Source organism: Coloeus monedula (assembly GCF_965178545.1).
Source record: "Coloeus monedula genome assembly, chromosome: 6".
Lineage (NCBI taxonomy): Eukaryota > Metazoa > Chordata > Aves > Passeriformes > Corvidae > Coloeus > Coloeus monedula.
Window position 1 is genome coordinate 12,923,680 of NC_138786.1, and position 24,284 is coordinate 12,947,963.

General features: G+C 44.3%; 1 protein-coding gene across 2 annotated transcripts in view; it reads left to right on the plus strand.

The window, feature by feature from the left end:
- The first annotated feature begins 3,357 nt into the window (after positions 1–3,357).
- LMO1 (LIM domain only 1) overlaps positions 3,358–24,284 on the plus strand; it is a 58,875-nt gene continuing 37,948 nt past the window's right edge. The window contains exon 1 of one of the 2 annotated variants that reach the window (XM_082283750.1): positions 3,358–3,488. In XM_082283750.1, coding sequence (XP_082139876.1) covers positions 3,467–3,488 — 22 coding nt within the window. In that variant the 5' untranslated portion in view covers positions 3,358–3,466. Of the gene's footprint in view, positions 3,489–8,578; positions 8,703–24,284 lie in introns of those variants that run through there. The other variant, XM_082283749.1, reaches the window with a different exon arrangement.

Here is a 24,284-nt window from a genome sequence, read left to right on the forward strand (position 1 = left end):
TCATGCACCAGGAATAGCAGGAATTAGTATTAGACCAGAAACCTTCCTAGGCAGAGCACAGCTGTTCTCTTTCGTGTGTAGTTTCTGCAGTATTGAGCGTGATGGCTTCTCAGAACTGCCTAGCCAGGGAGCGCGTGAGGCACCATAATTGAACGAACACCAGTGCACATCAGTGATGAACTGGCACCTCAGCAACGGTGTTGTCTGGTCCTCCTCCAGCAGCGAGCTGTTTTAGTGCTTTGTTCCAGAGAAGGGAGGGCTGGGGAGCTGAGGCTTATTCCCAGACACTGATCCGTGTCAAGTTTTCCCAGTAACTCGTTATGGGGCCGGTTGCCTACACAAGCGCTTTTTAAAGGAGTAATCTAGCTGTTCCTCTCTAGTGTCAAGGTTCTGAAAAAAATAAGTGTGGTAAAATTCTTTGTATGAGACTTTTAATCTACTGGGTGAAGGAGGCTCAAAAATTACTGAAACTTTCTCACTCCTCTGAAATTACTCACTGAGCAGATGTAATGGGAGCACACGCAGGACAATGTTTCACCACACTAGAAAAAGTAATTTACGTAGAGTGGGGACCTTTACACTGGGGTTGGTCTCTTCACCTTATTAAAGTTGTAAACCTAAAAATTCCCATGACTGTAACTGCAGGATTGCAGCAGACTGTTCAAACTGCAGGATGTATGTTTGGGAACGGAATGTTTTGGTGGTTTTGGCATTATTTTTCTCCCCTTGTGTGATGCTTTCTCAAGCTCCTACACACGTGCAAAACTCTCTCTTGCTTTTTCCCTCCAGGTCTCTTTCATGCCCAGTGACCCCACCTCTCTCAGCTCAAGTGTGAACATCACTTCTGAAGAACGATACCAAAGTCAGTTTCTGTTTCCTCAGTTTCTTCCTGTTCTACCCTTGACATCCCAACAGTGACCTTGAGCTTCAGCACATGCAGACAAACTTCTGCCACTCAGGAGGTCTGTGTTTAGATGAAACCACACCACCCCTGTGGCAATCTCAGAATTAAGGCTTAAGATTTGCATACCAAGATCCTGAAATTCTGGCTTTGCACCCAAAAGTCTCCTTGGCACAGTGAGAAGAGGAGTGGACTCTAGGACCAAAAGCATGCTCAGAAATGAGTTGATGCACGATGCTCTCCAGGGTCAGTATTATTCAAGAGTTGCTGTGTTCTTTCAAAGGAGAAAAAAAAAAAAGATTCATGGAGTTAGAAGGACCAAGTTCCTGTGGGTGCAGTATGTGCCACAGGGTGGAAATTAAAAACCAGAGAATTAACAGGGTTTGTAGTGTTACAAAGCTGAAAGCATTTTTATCCTTATATGTGTGTACTCACAGAATAACATACTGCACTAATGAAACGCAGCTTTATGTTCCCAGTCATATTTATTGTTTGTTGCCTTAGCTATGGGTTTGTTTGGTTTATTGTAGGGATGAAGAGGAGGTGCTCGTGGGGCTTTTGACCCGCTTGGCTATAGGTGATGTGTACAAGGTGTGCCTTAAAGAGAGTGGGGAGAGTTGCCAAACAGGCAAGTTTAATAGTGGGTATCTTGACAGGGGTGAATGTGAAGATGGGGAACTGAGGTTGTGACAGTTCCCATGAGATGATGTGCAGCACTATCTCCCCTAAAATCTATCAAAAATTGTCCGGCTCCCCTCAAGGGGAACCAGCCTGAAGAAAAGTCCAAAAAAAGGCAACATGGTGGGACCTAAATAAAAGCTAATAGATGAGCTGAGCTAATATTAGTTTCCTGATATATAAAGCCAAATGGATTAATGGATCAGCTCATGCATTGCCTAAGGAAACAAAAAGAAAATCTTCAATACTTCTGTGCACATTGAGGACATGAACAATAAAGGTCTTTAGAAAGTAAAAACCTAATTTGGGGGAATCAATTACTACTTCTTTTTTTCTTACCCTTTTTTTTTTTTATTTAAAGGAAGTTCACAGAGAGGTAAAACTTGGGTAACACGCCAGCCAGAAGTCATGCGTCTCAGACACCACAATGATGGTCGATCTCGGTTTGCATCAGTCTTGCCCAGGCTCTTTTTAGCATTCCAGCTTCAGCTAATGGAAATCAAGCCCATTATGGTAAACGTAGGAAGCAAGTACATTAATAGTGGGCACTGACATTAATTCAAATGGTAAACAATTCAGAACTGTTCCCAGTACCTACTAGATTATGTATCATCTTACCTGCTGCTTCAGAGGGCTACTCCTTTCACGGGTTTTTAAAGTACAGAAGATTGTGTGCCACAGAGTTTTCTGCTTTACTAAACTATTTTCAAATTCTGCTTTGCTCTCCATCAGTCCCATATACTTTTTTGTTTTAGGTTTGGGATGCGAGCACTTTCACTCCAGAACTGACACCATTGCAATGCCAATCTGTTCCTTACTTTAAAAACAGAGAGGCAGACGGGGCAAGTTTAGAGAAGGCAAGATGTGGGGGAAAATCTAAAGCGAAGGTAGAAAGAAAAATTGAGCTTATTTATACAGTAACACGTGTGTTAGAGTAATGCCTCCCTTCCTCGGCTATACGCTCCCCCATCTTCTCTCTCACACACGTATATACACACACACTTTAACTGTGCTTTTGTGTTTTGTCAGAATTAATGAGAAAAGTTCCCTTGCCCTAGGGGTAATTAGTGTCCTTGGAGTTAAATAAGCTAATACTTAGACACCTCTGGCACAGGCAATTATGTTTGTGTATTGAATAATTGATTCAAAGAGGGGGGGAAGGGGCTGCTAATCAGATCTGAGCATAATGAATTGATTTAATTAACAGGGGAATCTGAGGGTCCCTGGGAAATGTGTGCATTTATTCAGCAGCAGGAGAGAGTGCAAAGCACATAAATTGAGAGAGAGAGCGAGCGAGCGAGGCAGGCGGCAAGTGCTTTTGCTTCCAGTGATAGGTTCACATCTTTCCTCCCTCCCACCCCCCCTTCCTTTGAATATAATTTTAGATTTAGAGTGAAATCAAGAGAAAAGCACTTTAGAAGCCTGGAAAGCTCTTGCAGTAGCAACAGCAAAGGGGAGAGAGGTTGCGAGCGATCACACGCGATTACATTAAGACAATTTTTGACAGCGCAGGTTGGGGAAGGACGGAGCAGGGGGAGCAGCCCCCGATATTGGTCCTCCCTTACCTTTATCCTCTCCCCCACCCCTCCCTTCTTCTTTGATCCCTAAACTGGCACTCGAGCTGCAGCGGCGGGGCCGGGGGCGAGGCGGCTGGTGCAGCAGCCCGGCTCCAGCTCTCCGGCGCCCAGCGCGGCCGTAGCCCGCCGCAGCCCCGCTCCAAACTCGCGTCCCGGGGCAGCGCCGGGGCGGCCGCGCCGCTGCCCCCGCCTCGGCAGCGCCCCGGTGCCCGGCCCGGCGCCTCGCCCGCCCCGGAGCCCAGCGCGGCGGCTGGAAGGGGAGCGCCCCAAGGAGCCGGAGCGGCGGCGGCCGCCCTCGGCGCCCGGGACAATGGTGCTGGACAAGGAGGACGGTAGGTGGGATCGGGGCGCGGGGCCCGCCGCTCCCGCCCGGGCGCCCCGGCGGCGGGCGGGGAGGCACGGGCGGAGGGACGGAGGGAGGCAGCGGGGTCGGGGGAGCTGCCCCGCGCCGCGGCACGGCGCTGCCGCCCGGCCTGTCCCGCAGCGCTCCGCTCACAAAGGGGGTCCGGGGACGCCCGGGACGGCGGCCCCGGGGCGCCCGCGGGTCGCTCTCCGCGGTGGCCAGGCCGGGCGGCGCGGCGGCCGCGGCCCCGCTGCGTCTGCGGCCGGCGGGGCAGCGTCTGCCACCCGCAGCCCCCGCACCGGGCCGCCATCGGCGCCGGTGGCCTCAGCGTGTGTCCGCGCCGGGCCACCTCCGGTGGCTCCCGAGGCCGCGGGTGCCCGAGCGGCGCCCCGCGCTCCCACTGCGGGCAGGGCGGCCCTGCGTGCTTGTGTAAATGGCCACAGAATGTCCCTGTGTCGGGCTGGCGGGGGCTCCAACTCGGAAAAGTGGACGTCAGGCTCAAGGGACAAGTGGGAGATGCTCTCCTTCGCTGTTTTCTTTTTTCCTTTTCTTTTTTTTTTTTTCCCCCCTTTACCTCTTTTCCCTCCCTTTCCGCTATTCTTTTGGTCTGGAGTTTCTGCCTCAGAACGGGGGGAGTCCGCCCGCCGCGACACCGCCGAGTGGGACGGGGCACGAAGAGCAATCCCGGGCTGGCTTGTGCGAGCGGCCGTGTGGGAGGGGGCCGAAGCGCCGACAACCACAAGGTTAAATGCTCACTGCCCCAGAGAGGTGCGTGGGGAGGGAGCTCGCTGCACGCTCGTCACATGCCTCTGGGCCCTCGGAGAATCCCTCTGCCAGCATCTTTCTTTCCTCCAGTTTCTTGAAGCCCTCTGAAGTAAACTGATGTAGTGTTATTAATGGGGTCTGTAGTGCTCCAGTGGAAAGCGCGTGTGTTGGAGAAGAGGGAATGAACTTACCTAACTGGTCAGGGAGAGAGAACGGTAGAAAGACTTTTCTCATCCCTCGCTCCCTGTGCAGTAAGGTAAAAACGTGAAGTAATGGCCGAGGAATTAAACACGGGTAATTTCTTACTGATGTGTGCAACAAGGTTTGTGTTTCTCCTTGACCTCACTTTCAGGGGTGACCTGCGTTGGAAGAGTCCCCTGATTTTGCTCAGCTGCTGGAGGAAAAGGGAGGAAGGGCTCTTAACATCTCTGTTAATACCCGTTAATAATAATAACAACCGGGTGATGTCTTCATCCCCGTGACTCTCTGTCAGGGGGTGCCTGCCGACCTGTGTCTGCTTCCCTGTGATTGACAGGCTGCCAGCAGGATGCTGCCTCCATTGCAGGGGCGAGAGGCACAGGTGAGCTGCGAGGAGAGACCGAGATCTGAAGAGGGTTTCCTAATAGGGATGTTTGGGCTCTTTCAAGTGTCGCAGACACACTCATTAAACACAAGGAGCTCGGGGCCGGTGTGGTGGTGCTGTGAGGAAATGAAACTAGAACCGTTGATTATCCAGACAGTTCTCAACAGCCTCCTTCCAGGAGATTTCACGAGCGGCTGTATAAAAGGGAATAATGGTGGTGGGTGGGAGAGGTAAAGAGGAAATTAGTGTGGGGTGCACTTAAAAAAGGAGCAAAGTAGGAAACAAACTCCTGATGAGAAGGATGTGAAGATCAGAGCGGTAATGCCTAGGAATCTCCTGTGCTGTTGATGAGTAGTTATGCTTGAGGAGAAATTATGGTCACTTTCTAAGGTGCACTGGAGAAATGGGGTATAGGAGGTGAGACTCAGAGAAGAAACTCTTTTTATGAAGAGGTCATTTTACCTTTTCAAGTTTCTTTCTGCCTGATTCAAATGGGCTTCACTTGCCCGCTCATCTGTGAATGTTAAAAGGGGATGCTGGATCTGCACAGTTTACAAATGGACTAAAATGTAAGCTTTCGCTAACTAAACCAACTCCTTTTGAAATCAAGCTTGAATGAGCTTGTTAATAAAAATGGGTCTGTTTTACTCCCATAAATGGCCCTTTTTTTTCCCTTTTATTTTTCTTTTTCCCAGAAGCCGGTCTGATTTTTACCATCTAAAAATCCCAGCGTTGTGGCTACTCTCCAGTTCTCCCCTTGATTTAAGAGGCTTTGCCATGTAGGGTTTTTCTTTGAGGGGTTTTCTTCTTTTGAGGTCTCTGGCAGCAGTGGGGGTATTCATAGTTATTACTGCACAGAGAAGGCAGGATTTCAGGATTACCCCTCCCAGAAGTCCTGGTGCCTAGCAAGGAGGACACTTGCCGCCTTGTAGATATGTGCCCCTTGCTTTTGCATCCCTGAAGGCTACTTGGGAAGCTGGGCCATGGCCATGGCCTCCGAGGCAGCTGCCCACTCTTTCAGCTTGGGGCCTTAGGGGTGTGTGCCAGCCCCAGTGTGACACCAGGATCGTCCCAGCGGTGCGATAACTGCGGATTTGTGCTTCCGCTCCGCGTTTGTGAGCGAAAAGCTTCCTTCGCAGGCATGCTCTGTGGTGCCGAGAAGTAGTAGAGTCTCAATAATACTTTTCTGTGGCTCTTCACAGATACCACTGAGGATGAAGGGGCAGACTGAAAAAATAACAACAGTAATAATGTTTTTGACTTGATGTGTTGTGGCATCGCGTCAAGTTATGTCAGGGAGGTAACAGCATTTCGTATGTTTGAAGTGACATAATATAACTTGACTGATGCAACATGACTTGATATCAGAAAATACTGGTTCACAGTGGAACTTTGGCAGGTATCTTCCCTGAACAAATGTTAGGAACTGAGAGAAGAGGGGCAAGAGGGGTGGGGGAGAGAAAGGTTGAAAGAGAAGAACTTGAAGGCTCGCATTTTAGTCGGTTCCACTGCATAAATCATGGCAGAATTTGCTGTGGGCAAGCCAACCTACACACCGTGCAGCACATTTATAAATTTCGAGATAATGAGAGTTACGATATTTCTCAAATACATAAATGTTTTGATTGCAAAGACCAGATTTCTGCTTAAAAAAGTAAACTGACATCAGGTAGCATGATTAATTCCAACAGATTGTGTTAATTGTAGTTGACTTAAATTGCTGTACAAACGTGTTGGGGGTTAGAAAACTTTTATTTTTAATTGTTGGTGTGTGAAATGAGTAAGCAGATAAAGTGTTTAAAAAAATCTGTTTGCACAGGGAGTAATCCAGCCTCTATGACATGATGGAGCAGTAAAGGAATAAAATGTACATTGATCCGGTACTGCGTATTTTTTCATGAGTGCATTATGTCTGCTAGTTTGCTCTGCTGCAGAAGTCAGCTGTGACAGACAATGGCTAACGTCATTTTTATCAAAACCCTGCCTTTCTTGTAGTTACCAAATAGTGGAAGTTGAAATGCACCGTATGTTTTGGGGTAAATCTGCCCTTTTTGAAGGTGACAGGGTTGAAAAGTACGCAGACAAAGATAGAACGTTTTTGGAGTTCACCATTTTCTGATGGAGGCCAATGGCATATTGAAAGTATTAAAGAGCCTCAAACCTAGAAAAGCCTGCAGTTTTGTTAGTTTTTGCATGGATGCTTTTAACTATTAGACTTTAATCTTTGGGATAAAGTCCTCCTCCTTTTTAGCTTGTGACACTCCCTGAAAGAAAGTGATTATTTATGGTGGTTGCACTCTTACGCTAAAATACATATTCAACACTTGCAAACTAGTATCACTAGGAAACAGGAGTTGTTGGAAGCACTAGATGAAAACAGTTCAATGTAAAACGATACATTTAACATCAAATATTCTCAAGGACTGTTAGGATTAAGTATTGTGAATGAAGGGGGAAGGAAAAGCCACTTCAGCTGGGGATAAGGAATCTAATTAAAAATCAGTATTAAGGATATATAACTGGAGCCCGCTATCGTGCTCTTTAGAGTACCGTTGTATCAGTTGTAAAGGGGAGGAAGAAGTATCATTAAAGCAGAAATGAAATGTTTTCTCAGATTAAAAGGCTGAGATGAGTGAAACGGTGCTGTTGATCTTGGTAGCGAAGCATCTGATCCCACAATCCTTACGAGAGCCATTGGAGACAACAGATGACTTGTCTGAAAAAGGATTGAGAGGTGCAGGACGAAGGATAAAAGACGTGGGCTCCCCACTTGTCACTTTATATTTGGGCATTGATGGCATTTCTGAAAAGTGGAGCCAACCTGTAAGGGCTTGTACCGTGTTTGATTAGGTAAATTCATTTTAATATCGACCTACTGAAAATGAAGCTGCATTCTCTGGAGTACACCCTGAAAACTAATACCGACATGTGAAAACAAACGCAAAATATTTGTGCAGAAAATTAGTATCAAGTTTTAGGTCACCAGAGACGTGTGAAATGCGGCTGGGAGCAGCGGGGCTGGTGTAACGCAGCCGGCATCAGCTGCGGAGAGTCCTGAGCCTCTGACCTGCCAGACCAAATCGCCGCTCGCAGGGAGCAGAGCTGGAGCATCCCCCGTGGCCTGGCCCCGCAGAGGACAAAGCGGCGGCGGCGCAGGTGGCCCCGCGGCCGGCGGCACCTGGGCGGGGGCCGGGCGGGCTGCAGGTGGTGCTGCTGAGCCGGGAAGCCGCGCTCCGCCAGGAATCCCCGGCAGCAGCACGAGAGGGGGCCCTGCCAAACGCGCGCATTTATTCATTGCAAGTGTGCAAGGCTCGCCAATTGAGAGGCAGAGGCAGCACTAGTCGGGCTTAGGTATTCTACCCTCTCTGAATATAATTTCGGATTTAGAGTCAGCTTAAATCCAAAGGGAAAACACTTTATAAGGCTGAAAGCTGTGTAGTTGCAACAGCCAGGGTTATGAGCTATCAAAGGCAATTACATTAAAATAGATTATACTGTGTAAATTGAGCCATTTAGAAGGTGAGAACCAAAGAAACAGCTCTGATCCCCCTTCTTTCTAAATTGCAGTTTTAGTTCCTTGCAATTCTGAGGCACAAAAGTAGGTGAGACTGCTTTTGTATCTGCAAAGTGCTTTATTTCTGAGTGTAATTCTAACTGAGTGCAATCTAGGTTAAAAGCTGGACAACTGGGTAATTAGAGCTCGCTTGCTGCTAAAGGACGATCAGCTGTACCGTAGCTCATTTGTGTTCCCAGAGACTTGTTCTCCTCTCCCCTGAGCGGAGGCTCCTGGAGAAGAAGCATCTGTGCCCAGACTTTTCTTGATTGCGGAGATGATGGTGCTGGACAAGGAGGACGGTAGGTGGGCTGAGATTGTGTAAGCCTGTGCTTGGTGTCTTCTGTGTGCTGCTAATGTAGAAATAAATAGTTTTGAAACAGGTGTGCACTGTGCATTTCAGAGTGCTCTGCTTTGAGCTTCTGATGTTTTTCTCTTGTGTAGGTAAAAGCATGCTTGCTCTTTATTTTTTTTTTTTTTATCTCTTCTCTGACATGATCGGACAGCCAAGAAGGGTTTACTCCAGGCTCTGTTTGCTGATGGACATAGCAGAAACAGCTTGATTTTTTTTTTTAATATCTGTGTAGATTTTTCTTTCTGCAAGTTAATATATCCATTTTAGCCTGTTTGTTTTAACAGCTTTTATTGTAAATCTAATTTTGAGATTTTCTTTCCTTTTCATTGCATGCCATTTAGGTCTCTTTAATGTGCGCCTCTAATATCTATTTCTCACAGCTTTTCTTTATAGCTATAAACATAATGACAATAAGCTAATAAGCTGCTGTGGCAGGAAAAAAAGCATTGGTTTATTTTAAGAATTAATGGCAGAAGTGGAGGTTCATTTGGAAGGTAATTTCATGAATGAAGCTGAAGGAGAGCTTGACTTATTTTAGGATTTCACATATACTTATTTTTTTAAGCTGGCTAGTCCTCATTAAGGATGCTTAAGGGGAACAAATTGATGTGAGTGATATCAGACAGTGTTAGTGAGTAGCCTGAATGACCTGATGCTATCTTTTGCATGTTGCCTGCCAGGGTGTGCAACTTAACTGCTCAGTCATCAGTAGTTTCTGGGATGAAGGTGGTAAATCCAATCGCAACTTTTTAATTGAGTTTTTTTTTTTCAAGGGCTGCTTTTTGGCTTAGGTCGTCCCTCATAGCTCATGGCCTGAGAGCAAGGATTAAAACTGAGGCAGAGCAGAACGTTTCTGTAGCCATCCACATGGACTTCTGTCGATGGTGCTGCCTCTTGCCAAGGACCTCCACCTTGGCGGCACTTTGTGCATGGAAAGTGGGAACTGCATCTTAACTTCTAACAGGCATTTCTACCCATTATCTCCTTATTTCATTCCATCTTTATAAATGGATGAAGTGTGCCGTGTAATAGATTTCCCTGATCTTTTAAAATTTATTTTAGAAATCTCTTTAAGTGTAAAAAAAAAAAAAAAAGTCATAGCGTAGGCTGTTGCCATTTGAAAGTAGGAGAAATTACTGAATATTTGTAACACTGTAGACAGGAAGCAGCTTTTCACTGGGAGCAAAAGGGCTTGGAGAAATTGGAAGTTGGGCATTTGGGCAGTAGCACTGATTTTACTTGAATATATGTATTGCTTTTTAAAATATTTATGAGAAAAATAACTTGTAATTCAAAGTCACTTACTTTCCTCTGTTGGGGTCATGCTAACCATGTTTTGTGACTAATACTGAAAGCTGCTATTAAGTTGAAATTCTATGATTTTTATTCCACAACCCATATCTGTCTTCTAGTATTTTAAAACTGAATTAGTACTGCACTGGAGACTAATTAGGAAGGCTTTGACTATTGAAGGACCAGAAGTCTTCTACTAAAGTTTCTTTTCCCTCTCTCCTTTCCTTGCCTCCCAAAAAAAGGGAGTGTTTTAGACATAGCATTTTGAGGTCTTCTCTCATTATAGGTTTGATTTCTAAAATTCTCAGTCTGGCGTGTTCATGCAGGTAGAATTTGCATCTGGTTTCTGGGATGGCACGTGAGGTTTCGTTTCATGAAGTATTTGGGACAATGAAAAAACGTGGACTTTTCACAAAGACTTGACACCTTTAAAATATGAGACCAAGCAGAAATGCGTCATTATCAGTGCCCTCTTGTATGTAGATTCAATCAGATTTGGACTAAGAGTTGACCAATGTGAGATCAAAGTCTGTGTGTAAGTCGTTGTGCCCTTCTGAATTTATTCTGTGCTAATTAAGTTGGCATCCCAAAACTGTGAAATAATCTTATTGAGGGGGGAAAAAAAATAAATCATGGGCTTTATTTCTGTTAAGATCTCCTAAGTTCCTTTATTAACACAGTAGAACTTTAAAAAAAAAAGAGTAGATGTGGAGCATCTGTTACCCATCTTCTAGATCAGCTTTGCAGTTGACTGGCCTGTGGATGAAAGACACACTAAGTGCTTGAGTATTGCTTATGCTGGGAAAACAAATGAAGCTAACAGGGTTTCAAAGGCTTTGAAGCAGTGTCACTCTCAGAGGTGTTCAGTTGTTTTCTTTGGCAATATAAGTTGAAGCAAGCTAGTTTACTTTATTAGAGGCATAAGGCTACTCTTGTAACCTTCCTCTGACTAAGATGAATTTGGCTGACTGACCTTATTTCTTTCAGGACCACACGTGTTGTGCTGGGTTTGGGGTTTTTGGGGTTTTTTTTCCCTCCTTAGGATTCATCTCTTTTAATGGACGGCAGCATTTTCTGTATTTTGTTAAAGCTCCCTTTTCAATTTGTGCCTCCCCACAGAACTATGTTCTGCTATGATGGAGCAATGCAAATCAAGTAAAATAGCCCAAATTAATTCTTCACATCGGCGGCAGTATGATTGCCTGCATGGAATCAATAATGCATCATAGAGGGATCAAATTTTGGAGTATAATGTGTGAATAATGCTTGACACAAAACAAAAATTCAGTCATCATAATAGCAATTAGGAAAAAGCTGCAGCTTATCCCAGCTGTAATCTCTGCTAACAATGAAGCACAGCCTGGTAATCAGCATGTATGGTATGAAATGCACTAATAGAAATCACGGCTCTTTGTTATGTGTGTGTGGGGTGAAAGTTTCCTTTTCAGCTAACTTGTGCTGTGTTAACCAGACATAGCATCCTTCAACCAAATTGTGCAGTGTGTGTGCACTTGTAAAAACACTGATCAGCTGTGTGTTCATCCCGATGTTTGCATAGACAGGAGCACCCCAAATCATGGATCCTTTGTGTTTTCAAGCAGAACTCTGATTAAACAGATCACAAGAGTAGGCTGAGTAAATAACACATCAGTGGACTCCATTAAACGTGTACCTTGGTTTTACATAGAAAGAAAATTTCGTATTTTGTTCAAAAATGGAAGGAAAAACATGGATACTCAGTGGTTGTGTGCATTGGGGTTGGAGAATGGGTCTTAGGTGGATGGGAGGTATTTAGGGCAATGAATAGTAGGTAATTTGAAACTGCATTAGTAGCAGCAGTTGGGTTCCCTGTTGTGTGAGAGCCCATCTTGCCCCACACAGAAGGTAAAAACCCGCAGCATTTGGCGTTAGAAAAGCTGAGAAATGGATTGCGCAATGTCAGTGACAGGAGCTGTGCCACAGCGCCCTGGCCAGGACAGCAGAGCTGTGGGCTGGCTTCACAAGGGAGTATGCCAGCTGCCAGATGGAGTTGCCTATGCAGAGGTGTCTCTCCATATCCACCTGCCTATCTCCAGCAACATAGGTCCAAGCGGTCCTGTTGTGTCGAAAAAAGTCATCGTACACACAGAAATAAAGCAGGTACAAATTGTGCCACGTAGGAGGAAGGGCTGTTCTGCGTGCTGCTGCTATCTTTTGTTTGCCTTTGAGCGTACCTTTCTCGGGGGTGCCTATTGAGGAGTCATGCAGAGAGAGAAGGGGACATGGCACAGTGGCTTTTCCTCATGTGACACGAAAATTAGGCAATTTTCTTTTGCCTAATATTCTTGAAGCTCTCTCGTTCTTTCCTGTGCCTCTCTACCACGGACCTCCTCCATGGTCCACTGGTGTCTAGCTTACCATGTATGAGGAATCCCTACATATCTTCCCAGACATCAGCTTATTCAAAGAATGATTAATAAAGGTCACCAAAGACCTTATTTTTGCCTACTTAGCTGAGTTACCTGTTGGTTTTTTTGAGGGCTTGATCTTCACACATATGCTTTTGGTGTAATTTTGGAGGTTTGGTCTGGCTTTAGTTCATGACACAGTGTCCTTTTGTGACTCAGAAGTACAGCAGTGGATTAATATATCCATGAAGAGGAGATAAAAAGTTCTCAAAGAAGTATTCTGAATAAAATCGGAGCACATTCGGCAGCAGAACATGAGACTCGGTTTGGTCATAAAGGACCTAAAAACCATTTGGACTGTTTCTCCAAAGTTAATCAAGTGTGGAGCTAGAGGCAGCTCTTCCTAGAGCTTCCCTCTGCCCCTGAAATGGCAAATATGGAAGCATGATAGAACCAAGGGGTAGTAAAGTAATTGCCTAAAGCTATTCAAGAAATTGAGGCTACTGTAGTTGGAGCACTGATAACCTTAGGTATCCTTTTAAAGAAATCTCATCCTATGGGAAGAAGAGGAGTGAAAGGAGGTAGCAGGCCTAAGAGGAGCAAACTGCTTTGTGAAGGAGTATGGCAGGCAATCACATACTTCCTAGTGTTTGTTCAGACCAGATAGCTGAAGGATCTGGGTAGGATGTCATCATGCTTCATTCCCAGATGCTGTTGACACGTGATAATTGTCTAGTTGACATAACAAGCGTTGAAACAGTGTAAGGACATTTTCCAGCTTGGGTAATAGGGCAAAAGAAGCAGCTTGTTCTTGGAAATCAGTCTGCTCTAATTTTGCTTTAATGCAGTAGAAGGTATACTTGATACCCTGGCAGCAGAACATAATTCGTCTTCTTTGGAGTTAGTGTTAAATTTTATTATCTTTAATAAATACAACGTGAACATATCAGCTTGTTTGTCATAGTCATTCCAAAAATGCTCTCTTATGGTAGAATCTTCGGAAAAATTCCTTTTAAGAGCAGTGCATTATTAATAAAGTAATCCATTAGGTCTGGTGATAAAGGGTCACAGCAGAGTCTGAAATGCGTTTCTTAAATGGTTAAGAAATTTATCATGGTTGGAGGATTAATTGATTTCATTTGGAGGCTTTCTTAAAGTTTTCAGGCGTTGTGTTTAGAGATGGTTTTATTCTCTTTGGAAATGTGCTTGCTGCTCAAAGTTTTGCTTCGCTGTCATTAGCATGAACTATTACATTTCTGCTAAAGGCAAACTGTTCTTCTAGCATTATGACTGATTGCATCTGTGAGGAGTCCTACTTAGGTAAAGAATATGAAAGTTTATGGCAAATAAGGTATTTTACTTGAAATCAATTCAAAATCAGAATAATGGCATCAAGCATTAAGTGTTGCAGCATAAGAATAAAGACGGCACTGCAGATGCTGCTAAATGCTGAACTATAAAACTCTAATGGGTCTATATCTTTTAAAAATTGGACAGAATTGTCATCATTTAGAATACATAGACATTGTTTTAAACCGTATAGAAATCGCTGCCCCCAACTTCAATAATGTGCGTAACTGTTGCCAGGGAATGATTTATTCAGTGAATGTAGCTCCTATTCACTGAAGACTTGGGGGTGGAGGGAAGGGTGCTTTAAAATGAAAGTTGTTCACTATTAGATTAACATAATTAAACCTATAGATGGTCTGAGAAGAATCCACCACAGCTACTGTTTTTTCAGTTCTCTGTGTGTGTTTTCTCTGCCCTCCAATGGGATGACTCCCAAGCCCAAGTTTCCAAGCACAATGTGGGGTGCTGTCCCTGCAAACAGATGCTCAACTCTCCAGTGAATGTTCTTGCAAACTACTCTCTACTTACATTACGTATCAAAGCAGATAATGGATGCTCTTGCCCAAATTTAGAGGGTTTTTAAATGTCATTGAATATTTTCAAACTCTTTATGCCAATGTTCAGAGTTCCTTGTGTGCTAATCAAACTCTGAAAAGGTGGTTTGGGCAGTGAAAGTATTATTTGCCTTCCTTTTAAGCTACTGATATCAACAGTTCAAGTTTCTCCTAAAGAAAAAGTGGATGATTGTTGCATATTCATGACTGAACTGCAGAGAACTTGGACCAGAATTAAACAATTAACCCTCTCTCCAATGTAAACATCCATTTGAGTAGAAGCCAGGGATGTTCCTACTTGGTTTATTATGGATCCGAGATATAGAAATGTATTCCAGAGGACTGTGTTTCTAATAAATAAAAAGGCATAATGAGAATGTAACTGGGAAGGAAGACAAAAGCAGCCATGCTTTAAATTGTTAATGATGGTGCCAGTGGCTGCAGCTTTACCACAGCTGTTTAAATTGATCAGCTAGTGAAAATGTTTTGTTTTGGCATTTTCCCTGCATGTGCAACTCTTTCGAAGGGACGTCTGGAAGGTTTTCAAAGGGGAATCATGATCTTTTTTTAAACAAGGCTTAGAGCACCACAGTTTCCAGCATTTTGGAATCCAGTATTTAAGGATGCAGTTCAGTTTCTCTTTTGTAAAGTTTTTGGCTGATGAGCCATTATTTCCCCTAGATTTCCTTTACCACTTTTTAAAAATTTTATTTTTCTTTCCCCTCCACAAATACTGCAATTACTCACTACCCATAAAAGCTGAGGCAACAGCACACTTCCTAGCTGTCCTTTTTTCTTTTCCCATCTCTATTTTACTGATGCTACTGAGCTTGATCAGAAAAGCAGAAAGGGGCTATGTCGATTTGCTATGCATCTTTTGGTCAAGCATCCAGTGTGAAATTGTTCTGTAAAATGTACTTTTTCAGAGGGAACTCACTCCTAATTTATCTCCTGGTTGGCTCTACCTTGCAGCTGAAGTGGGTTAACCAATACCTCTTCATTGCTTGTGTCCTTTCCTTCTGTTCCAGAGAAATGGGTGTATGTTTCAAAAGGATGCCATCTCTTCAGGGCAGGTAGGGAGGAGAGGATTGGACTTTCTGTGTGTTGACAAGTGACATGGTAGAGATGTTTGGGAAGGGGACTGGCTTGAGCTGGTGAGCCTTGGTGGCTTTTTTGGAACGCCTCCTGCCTTGAGCTCATGGGCAGACCCCGTGTGACTCCTCTTCCTGGCACTCTTGGTGGCAGGTGACTCCTGGGCAGGCCGTGCCTTAGATAATGTTGAGCAGCCAGGTTTCTGCATTAATGTACTTGCAGTGAGGGTGGGTACTGAACATTCTTCAGAATCCATTATATATTTATCCTTATACTCCTTTGTGGAAAATGATTTCTGTAAGTACCCTGTTACGGCTATGAAAGCCTAAATAAGCATCAGTCTCAAACCCTTTGACCTGTCTGCACAGAATGGAGATCTGTTTTGAAAAGGACTCCTTTATATCTGTTTTTACTCCATGCCCTTCCATTCATTTGCCTATACAAAGCAATAAAGGGTAAAACTAAAGTAACATAAATTGGTCTGTCTTCCTGAATCCATGTCTCGCTAATGTACCCAGATTAACTCAACTGTAAATTGTCTCCTTTGGATGTCGTGTCTTGCTAAAAGTTTCCTATATGATTCATGATTTGGATTGCTTTTAACAGCTATTGGCTAAGCAATATGGTAAATGTACAAGGTGATGCAATTGGCATTAGTGAGAGGATGCACAGGAGCATGTAATGCAGTCAATACTACATTAACTACTGATGCCCAATTACAGAAACTGGAAGAGTGGCTTTTAGGAGCATTAGGACTTGCAGAAGAGCTGAGATCACCTGCCGCTCCTTGCCTAAAAGCTTCACCCTTTACACGCTGGGATCAAAGCAAACATTTAGTTGCTCTTTTGTCATGTATAACAACGAAGGTATTTTCCCCCTTTTTTTTTTCCAAAAAGTGTCACACTGATGCTTTTAGCACATGTAAAATCCTATCTCCATATTTCAAGACTCTACTCCATCTCCTGGGGCAAGACTTTATTTGAATAAAAACTCTTTAACCACCTCTGCATTTATTGTTTCTCTGAAGCTTACCATTACAGCCAGTTTTTCTTTTAAAGAAATACTAAGTGATATTTAGAGTGTCCTATTTCAGTGTGCCAGACTGGGCTCCTCTTTGTTCCCCCCAGCTTCTTCCTTTTTTCTAATCGGTATATGATTGTTTGTGCCCTCAGCTGGCTCCAAGTCTAAAAGGTGTTTTAAAATACAACCAGATACCACACAAAACAGGATATTTGAGTGTGCAACCTCTCTGCAGTCCACATTCAGATTAAGCACATATTGTTTCCACCACTGCTTTTAAACCCATTTGCAGTAGACGGCGAAGGATCACATTATACTAAAAGACAGTGCATACTTTTAGATCGAGTTGGGTGATCACAGCTTCTAAATCTGTTTTTAAAATAATGAGCTATGTCACTGCTGCATGGCAAAGCTAGCAACCCACAAAGTTCCTCTGGACTTGGAGCGAGATGGGAAATTAAGCGGCTCTAAGAACACTGAAATATTTTAGTATAAAAGACAGCTGGCAGGTGGCTTATTGCTCTTGTTGCAGCATTTGTCTTTACTTCCAGCTATGATACTTGGCATATCACTGCCACTTTTAATCCTCAAAGCATTTTGCCAGTATTGAGGAATTTGTGCACCCCAAGTGATCATCCCCTGGAACTAAGGCCTGGATATCTGGGGGATGTGCCTGACCCCCCATGAGGCATGGGTGGCCTTTTGTGTTTCAGCTGTCCCTGGTTTGTTCCTCTCTGCTGGGCTTGGGTCCCACCTTGCCTGCTGTCCCATGCTGGGTTAGGAGGTCAGACATCTGCAGAAGAAGGGAGAAATAACTTCTGGATCTCCTGGGAAGAACAGAGTGCTATTGAAACAATTGCTCTCCTTAACTGTTTCAGGGGCAGGTTTATTGATCCCCTCTCAGTTGGCAATGTTAATTTTGGGGGTTTTTTATCCCTGAGGTCCAGTCCAAGCAATTGCAAATTGTTGAAGATAAGCCTTCTCTAGCTAATCTTCCTGCCATAATTATGAGCGTTGGTCACGTTCCCCTCCTCCCCCTTCGATGACTGTGAGTGTCGGTCTCGTCCCCCTCTGCCATTTCACGGGGGCAACAGAAAAAATGGGGTAAGACTGTGCTGGAAAACATCCTGACAGTCTACAGGCATTTCCTCAGCGGCCTTCTTGTTTGATAGATGGTGCCTTAATTTCTCAGCCAGCAGCTGTGTTGGGTGTCCGTGTGTTGGCCCCGAATCCCCCCGGAGCTCTGCCCCATACCTGGGTACTGGGCTGCTCCGGGGTGTTTGCTGCGGCAGGGGCGGGGCAGAGGAGGAGCCTGTTATTTTTAAGACTGATTGTTGCTTTCAGGTGCCGATCGATGCTCTTTTGAACGTCTGGGGGAGCAGAGCAGAAGGTGACCTGCTGGTTTTCCCCTTGCACTAATGTGTTTAAAAGGTGGCACCAGCAGTGGGGGCGTGGGGGAACTTGGCTGAGCTGTGCCTTCAGCGCGCTTGAAACGCAGACGAGTATCCTGAGCTTGATGCACTTTCCAAGCTGTACAAACAATGTTTGAAAAGTCTGAAGTACCCAGCAGGGCAAGTCAAAACGTCCTTGAGCAACTTTGTATTTAGACAGTGTTTTCTCTTTGCCTTTGATCAGGAGGGAACAGATGTGTCTCCTCTCATGTGTGTGTTTGTGCACACCCCCTGATGTACTCGCGTTCCCTGTCCTTGTGGAGGGGCTGCAGTATTTAGGGTGCGCTGTTATTCCTCTTTGTTCTCTCTTATTACTGTTGTTCTGTTGCTTTTTTGGTTTTGTTTTTCCAGGGAATCTAAGTTGGAATTTAGAGAGGTCAGACTAAACAAGGTTTTAACTTACTCTCGCTCATTTCCTTATCTAACTTGGAGAGAGTGGAAAAATTATATATATATATATAGTAACGCTCCCTTTAAAAACAAAAAAAAGTATGCATATATGTAATCGATTCCTTGACTAGTTTTTTGGGGGGCAGGTTTTGAGCATTTGGTCTAAGTGGGCTGCTCAGTGAAATTTGTACATTCATAAAATAGCTGATTGAAAAGCAATATTTCAGATAAATACAAGCCAGCGATCTATCAGCAGTTGTAATAAAAGCTGGGCTTCAGGCTGTGATTTTATTTTGAAATAATAAGAATTGCTTTATTCTTTTTACTTGAGTTACCATGGTAATTCTGTCGTGTAGCAGTGTTATATTGATTTAGAAAGTGGACAGTAATATTTCTTTTGTGTTATTCTGTTTCTAGGGGTTGATTTCTAATTTCCACTTGGAGATTACTTTTATAAATTTCTTAAGTCCTTCCACTTTTTTCTCTAGCAGTGTAATTTTCCTCTCACACATTGCTATTTTCTGAGCTTATTGGTTTGCTCTTATTTTAAATTAAACTTGCTGGTTTCAAATATTGAAATGACATCTTTGTCTGTGTCTGTACTTTGGTTTAGCAAAATATTACAGTCTGCTGTTTTATGCTTAATAATTTAAGGGAAGCTTTATGTCTGCCATCAGTGGTTGTTGGTAACTCATGACTAAACCAACACAGAGCTCAAACCTCTGACATTTTAATACCGTGTAATGGTGCTTCCACCCTGCACACTGTTTGGGTTTTTCTTTAATCTGCCTTGTGTGTGTGCTAAAAAGAATGCCAATTAAATTCTGAAGAGATCAGGAGGAGTTTTGGGTGGAGCTGGCTCTTGGCCACTTTAGGTCTCTGTCACGCTTGAGAGAACCATTGGTTTTATCTATGGCACAGGTACCATTCCTGGCTACCCATATTTCTCTTGCAATTAAGAAGCTTCAAGTTTTCTAGAAGAAAAATTTTGACTTGCAGAAGTGCTTGTGCATACTCAGTGCCTGGCAAAAAGTAACAAACTCCTTTAGCTCTGTACGGGATGGTTATGTAAGGTTTTTCCAACCATTCTGATTCTGTGCTACCTTAGCTGTGGAGCACTGCTCTTAGATTGCTGCTGCTTTAAGAAATGGCAGTCTAAACAGGATGGGACTGTCCTTGTGACATCTCTTTCTTTTTTTGTGAATGAGAAATAATCCTTCTATCCCGAACCTGGGAGAAGAGGGGCAATGAACCTCAAGCATCCCAGTCTTCAGAAGTGGTATTTTAGATCCTGAAACCAAAGCCATGAATTCTGCTTTCCAACATGAGTCATTCGGATGACCTTTCAGTTCAGAGGGTGGGATACCTACTTTGTGAGCACTAAGAACAGATTTCCTGATGGTATAAAACCACCACTGATAGATTCTGTGGTGCAAGTAACTGGTGGGAGGGAAACTGAAGTCTTATGCTGTTGCCCCTTGGTTTCATTCCTGTATGAAGCTCACAACAGTAAGAAAAGGAGCCCAGAAACCCCAGCTGATCTTTTTGGGGCTCGCTGGAATGTCTACAAGCAGGAATTACCACCAGCTGGAAAGGGCAGAAGAGGAAAAGGGTGGCTTGGACAGATGGTGGTTGACCTCAAAAGGACTGAGGTGTGAAGTAGCTGGTGAAAGGCAAATGCAATCCTGGAATAAATAGAACAAGGAACTGCTAATAATGATTCCTGTTAATAATGCTGGAGAGAGCCACTGACAGACCTTGTCTATTATGGGTAACTTGCAGATCCCTCATGCTAAGGGATAGTAAATCCATGTGGAAGTAGGGGCAGAGAGGATGCTCATGAAGAGCAATCTGTGCTTCAGCTCATCTGCCTTTGCAAAATGAAGGCTGACTGGTCTGGATAAGCGCTCTGGGAGGGGAAACACCAGGGAGGAAGGAAAGTGGACTTTTTACCCCAAAACATTAGAACAAGTAGTTGGAAATGGCTAAGAATGTTTCTAGGCTACCAATTTAAAAGCTTCTGGGCTTCTGGTCTCTAGATCAGCTTTCCTCAGAGGACAGTGGAGGCATGAAGCTGACTTGCTTGGGTTAGAGAAAGGCATGGTGCCATAGCCTCTGGCTGTAGGAGCTGGGACTCGCTAGTCCTTCTCATCAGTCCATGTTGAGGCATTTATGCCACAGCCTGTGAAGCTCTGTCAATGTTTCCATAAAAGCCCCGTATTTTCATGAACATTCATTCATGGCGAAAGTCTGCATGTAAGATCCTGCCTGAGGTTACCTTTTTCTTCCCTATTAAAATTTTATAAACCTGTCACTTGGCTGGGAATTTTAGTTTTCTGTGAAAGTGAAATAGAAGGGGGGCCCTGATGGGGAAGCATGGAGGTTATAGTGTCATTTTCTTCCTCAGTGCTCCCTGTAAAAATAAATAAATAAGTAAGTAAAAAGGCACAAGCTACAACCTTATGGGTGAACTCCTTGATGAGAATGGCAAAAGCCATGTCTGCAGGTTCTGAACTCCTTTTCAGTGATGTGATTTGGTTTGATCTGAGTGTGAAAACACATAGGCAGCTGCTGCTCCCAGAAGTCTCCCCTAGCTTTGCTGTGTGCAGGTGTTGCCTGTGCTGTTCAGCTTGAGAGCAGTGATCCACAAACTTTAAAACCTTGAAATAGGTCCTGACCTGTGAGGCTGTAATGGCCCTGGGAGCCTTTACGGCCCATCAGATGATGTCTGTTACACATTAGTCTGTAATAGCTCCAGAATAACTAACTTTTTTTTTTTTTTTTCTTTTTTTCTTTTTAATCAGTAATTATATCTCTCCACGATGGAGTGCAGTGGCTCGCCGTGCTAAAGCACAGTTTTAAGGTAATGCAACAAGAGACTGTTTAATGTCTCTGACAGTCTCGGTGCTGAGCACGGGTCCCCTCTTTTCGTTCTTCAGCATTTTCTTTCTCATTCCTTACTCGTATTGCAGCAAATCCAGGTTACCAGGAGCTGGCATCTCACCCCAGATTCTCTGTGATGTGGTAAACAAATACCTCGTACTATGGGTCTCCTCAAAATAATGATCTGGTCTTTCCCCATCACAGCTGCTTTTCAGGAAGACCTTCAGCTGATAATTTGCAGTCTTCTTAGTAGGGCTCTGTGCTCAAGAGAGCAGTCTTGCCATGGTGGGAAAAAGGACTACATGATTTAATGGACTTTTTTTATAATCGTTTCGCTCTGTATCTGATCTTTTTGTGGGATACAGTGCTGCCTGCATCCTAAGTTGGGATTTGGGTTTGCTACCCCCTACCTAAAATGTATTTTCTTTCCCTATGGTTCGTTCAATTATAACTCTAGGATATATCTTCTGGGACTGAGTAATTGGCTAGGTCAGAAGTAATCTTTATTTTCACTAGAGAGATGTTTACAAACTGATGCTGTAGTATCTCTTTAAAACCCACTGAGAATCTGATTAAAGGCCTGAGGATCTTCTGCAAAGATTGCCTGCTCCCAGTTGACTTGAAAGGGTCAGCATGCTGTCACAGTTTCGACGACTAAGAATTAACTTAAGGCTGATTCAAATGCTACTCTCTGTGTACAGCATTGATTGGACTGCTTTCAGATGGCAAGAGGTAACTTTATCCTGCAGCATGTGTGAACTCCATTTAGTTAAATAGGGAAGCTGAATGAATATGCTCGCTTGTGGCATGGGAGCTCAAAGGTGAACATGTTCTACCCCTTCTGCCCTGAATTAAATACTTTGGGGAGGATGGGAGGGAAACATAATTCTTGTGGTAGCATACTTGGGATACTGACTGCTGCAGCTGTTCTTCAGCAAGTGCAGCTCCTAAATATCACAAAATCTTTCCTTCTCTTCCCCTATGCACAGTCTACCCCATCGTCTTGACCATAATGGGATGGGATTGCTTGTTGTGGAAATGGCAGCAGAAAAATAAATCCCAGACCAAATGAAACGAGCTTGGTGCAGCATTATCACTGCTCCTTTTTCAGGAATTGAAGATTTTTAACCTGGTTTCATGTGAGCATCAGTGTTCAAAGACATCGTGCGTTAATGTGGGAATGACTTTAATGGTGCTGACTCACTCAAGGCTGTGGGGTTTGTGGTGTCATGCTTACAGTTGCTAGCCTTGGAGAAGCCTTTAAAAAGGTCCTGCTGAATGCAGCTGCCTCACACAGCGATGGGCTCAGTGGGGAGCAATTCCAGGCTGGTGTATTCCTGCTCCATCAGGGTCTGGACCAAAGCAGGCAGTGTTGCTGCTCCTGCTGCAGCAGAGCCCGTCATGTGGAAGTTCTGCTGGGCACCTTATGGAAAGAAAAAAAGGCTGGGCTGAGGTGTGCTCCTGACCTCCTGTCAGCCTCCTTGCCAAGCCAGCGGCTCCTCGAAATGACCGAGCATCCAGGGAAGGTGCCCCACGAGCGTTTAAACTTCAGCCAGGATGCAGAGGCCAGCTAGTGTAAGTCAGTGAGCATCTTGCTGAAGGTGGGGATTCCTGATTTTCTGCCTCCTGTGATGTCTGGTACACTGAAGACCTTTCTGGTGACAGTCACAGCGCTGAGGCCCTTCTTGGGCTTTGGTAGAGACACCAGTGCTGTTCCCAGCTGAACAACCTCGAGGGTTTGGTGCATCTGTGTTAAAGAGATCAGATTTCCCTGAGCAATTTTGTAGTGATTCTTCTGGGTTGTCTTGGGGTGAGTGCAAGTGGCTGTAAGGCAGTATCATAGGCTAAACTAAAACCTTGGCATTTTTTGGTTTTTGGGGTTTTTTTGCTTTTTTTTCCTTGCAACTGTTGTAACAAATCCAGGAGGAAGAGATGCTGGAAATGCTGACAGGCTCCGAGTTAGAGCAAGCAGAGAGGCCATGCTGCAGTAATGTACTGCTCTGCTTTAATTGAGCCCAGTGCAATTTCTGTGTTCCCCATGGACACCTGGCCACACTTGCATCCAGAGCTGCAATTTGCCAGTGGTCACTCTCAGAAGAAAAATATGTGCTGAAGGGATCCTCAGCAAGCTGATGGCAACAACAACTGCACCAGCCAAGGTGGAGGAATAGAGAATGATTTTGATGTCTCCTGTAGGTGACCAGACATGAAACCAGACAGTTTCCATCTGCAAGACTTGAAAAATGACACCAGAGACTGACAGTCATGTCCTCACTTCACATCCACTCCCAGCCTGGAGGGGCTGCTGCCTTGTGGTCACTGTAGTTTAGTTGTGGCATGTTTCACTGTACACAACTGAATCCATTTTCTGTACAGTAAACAAAGCTCTGATTGCCTCTTGAGACAAATATTTTGACCATCTTTTGCCACTATAAACTTTCTACCAAATTAAACAGTGCATTAAGGAGTTGTGGACATGCTGCAGTAAACCCTGTGCTACACTTGATGGCTACTCAATGTTTGCTTCTGCTTCCTTTCATCCTGTCTTCTTTCTGCTTGGGGTGGTTGGCTCCTTCCTCATCACTGCACAAGCTCCAAGTGTTTTAGTCTCAAATGATGACTTGCTTCCCACCCTACTCCCATCCCAAGCAGATAGATAAAAATTTGAGCTCAACAAATCCCTCGCCAAATCCTGAACTGTACTTAGGGTTTCTCATTGTGTGCTGTTCTCATTCAGCTTGTGAGCTTGCAGCACTGACTCTCCAAAGAATGCTCCTTCATGATGCCTAATCAAAGACAGCAAACATTTCTTGGTCTTGGCTCAAGTTTCTATCAGATCTACAGAACAAGTTGGTTGTGAAGGTCGCTATGCTGGTCCCTGCTACAAGGGAGGGTCATGAGAGTTGTTAGAGTACCAGCTGTGAACAGTGTGACAAGTCTCATTTTGTTTCAATTAAATGAATACTCTTCAAATGGTATTAACCTAGTTAAAATTTTGCTTATCAAAGCAAGATCTGTAAAGCAAGCCAGGTAAGTGCCTATTACTGTTTGAGGTTGTATGAGAATGCAGGAGGAGGAGTTGATTTTGAACTTTCCTCATGCTCCATAT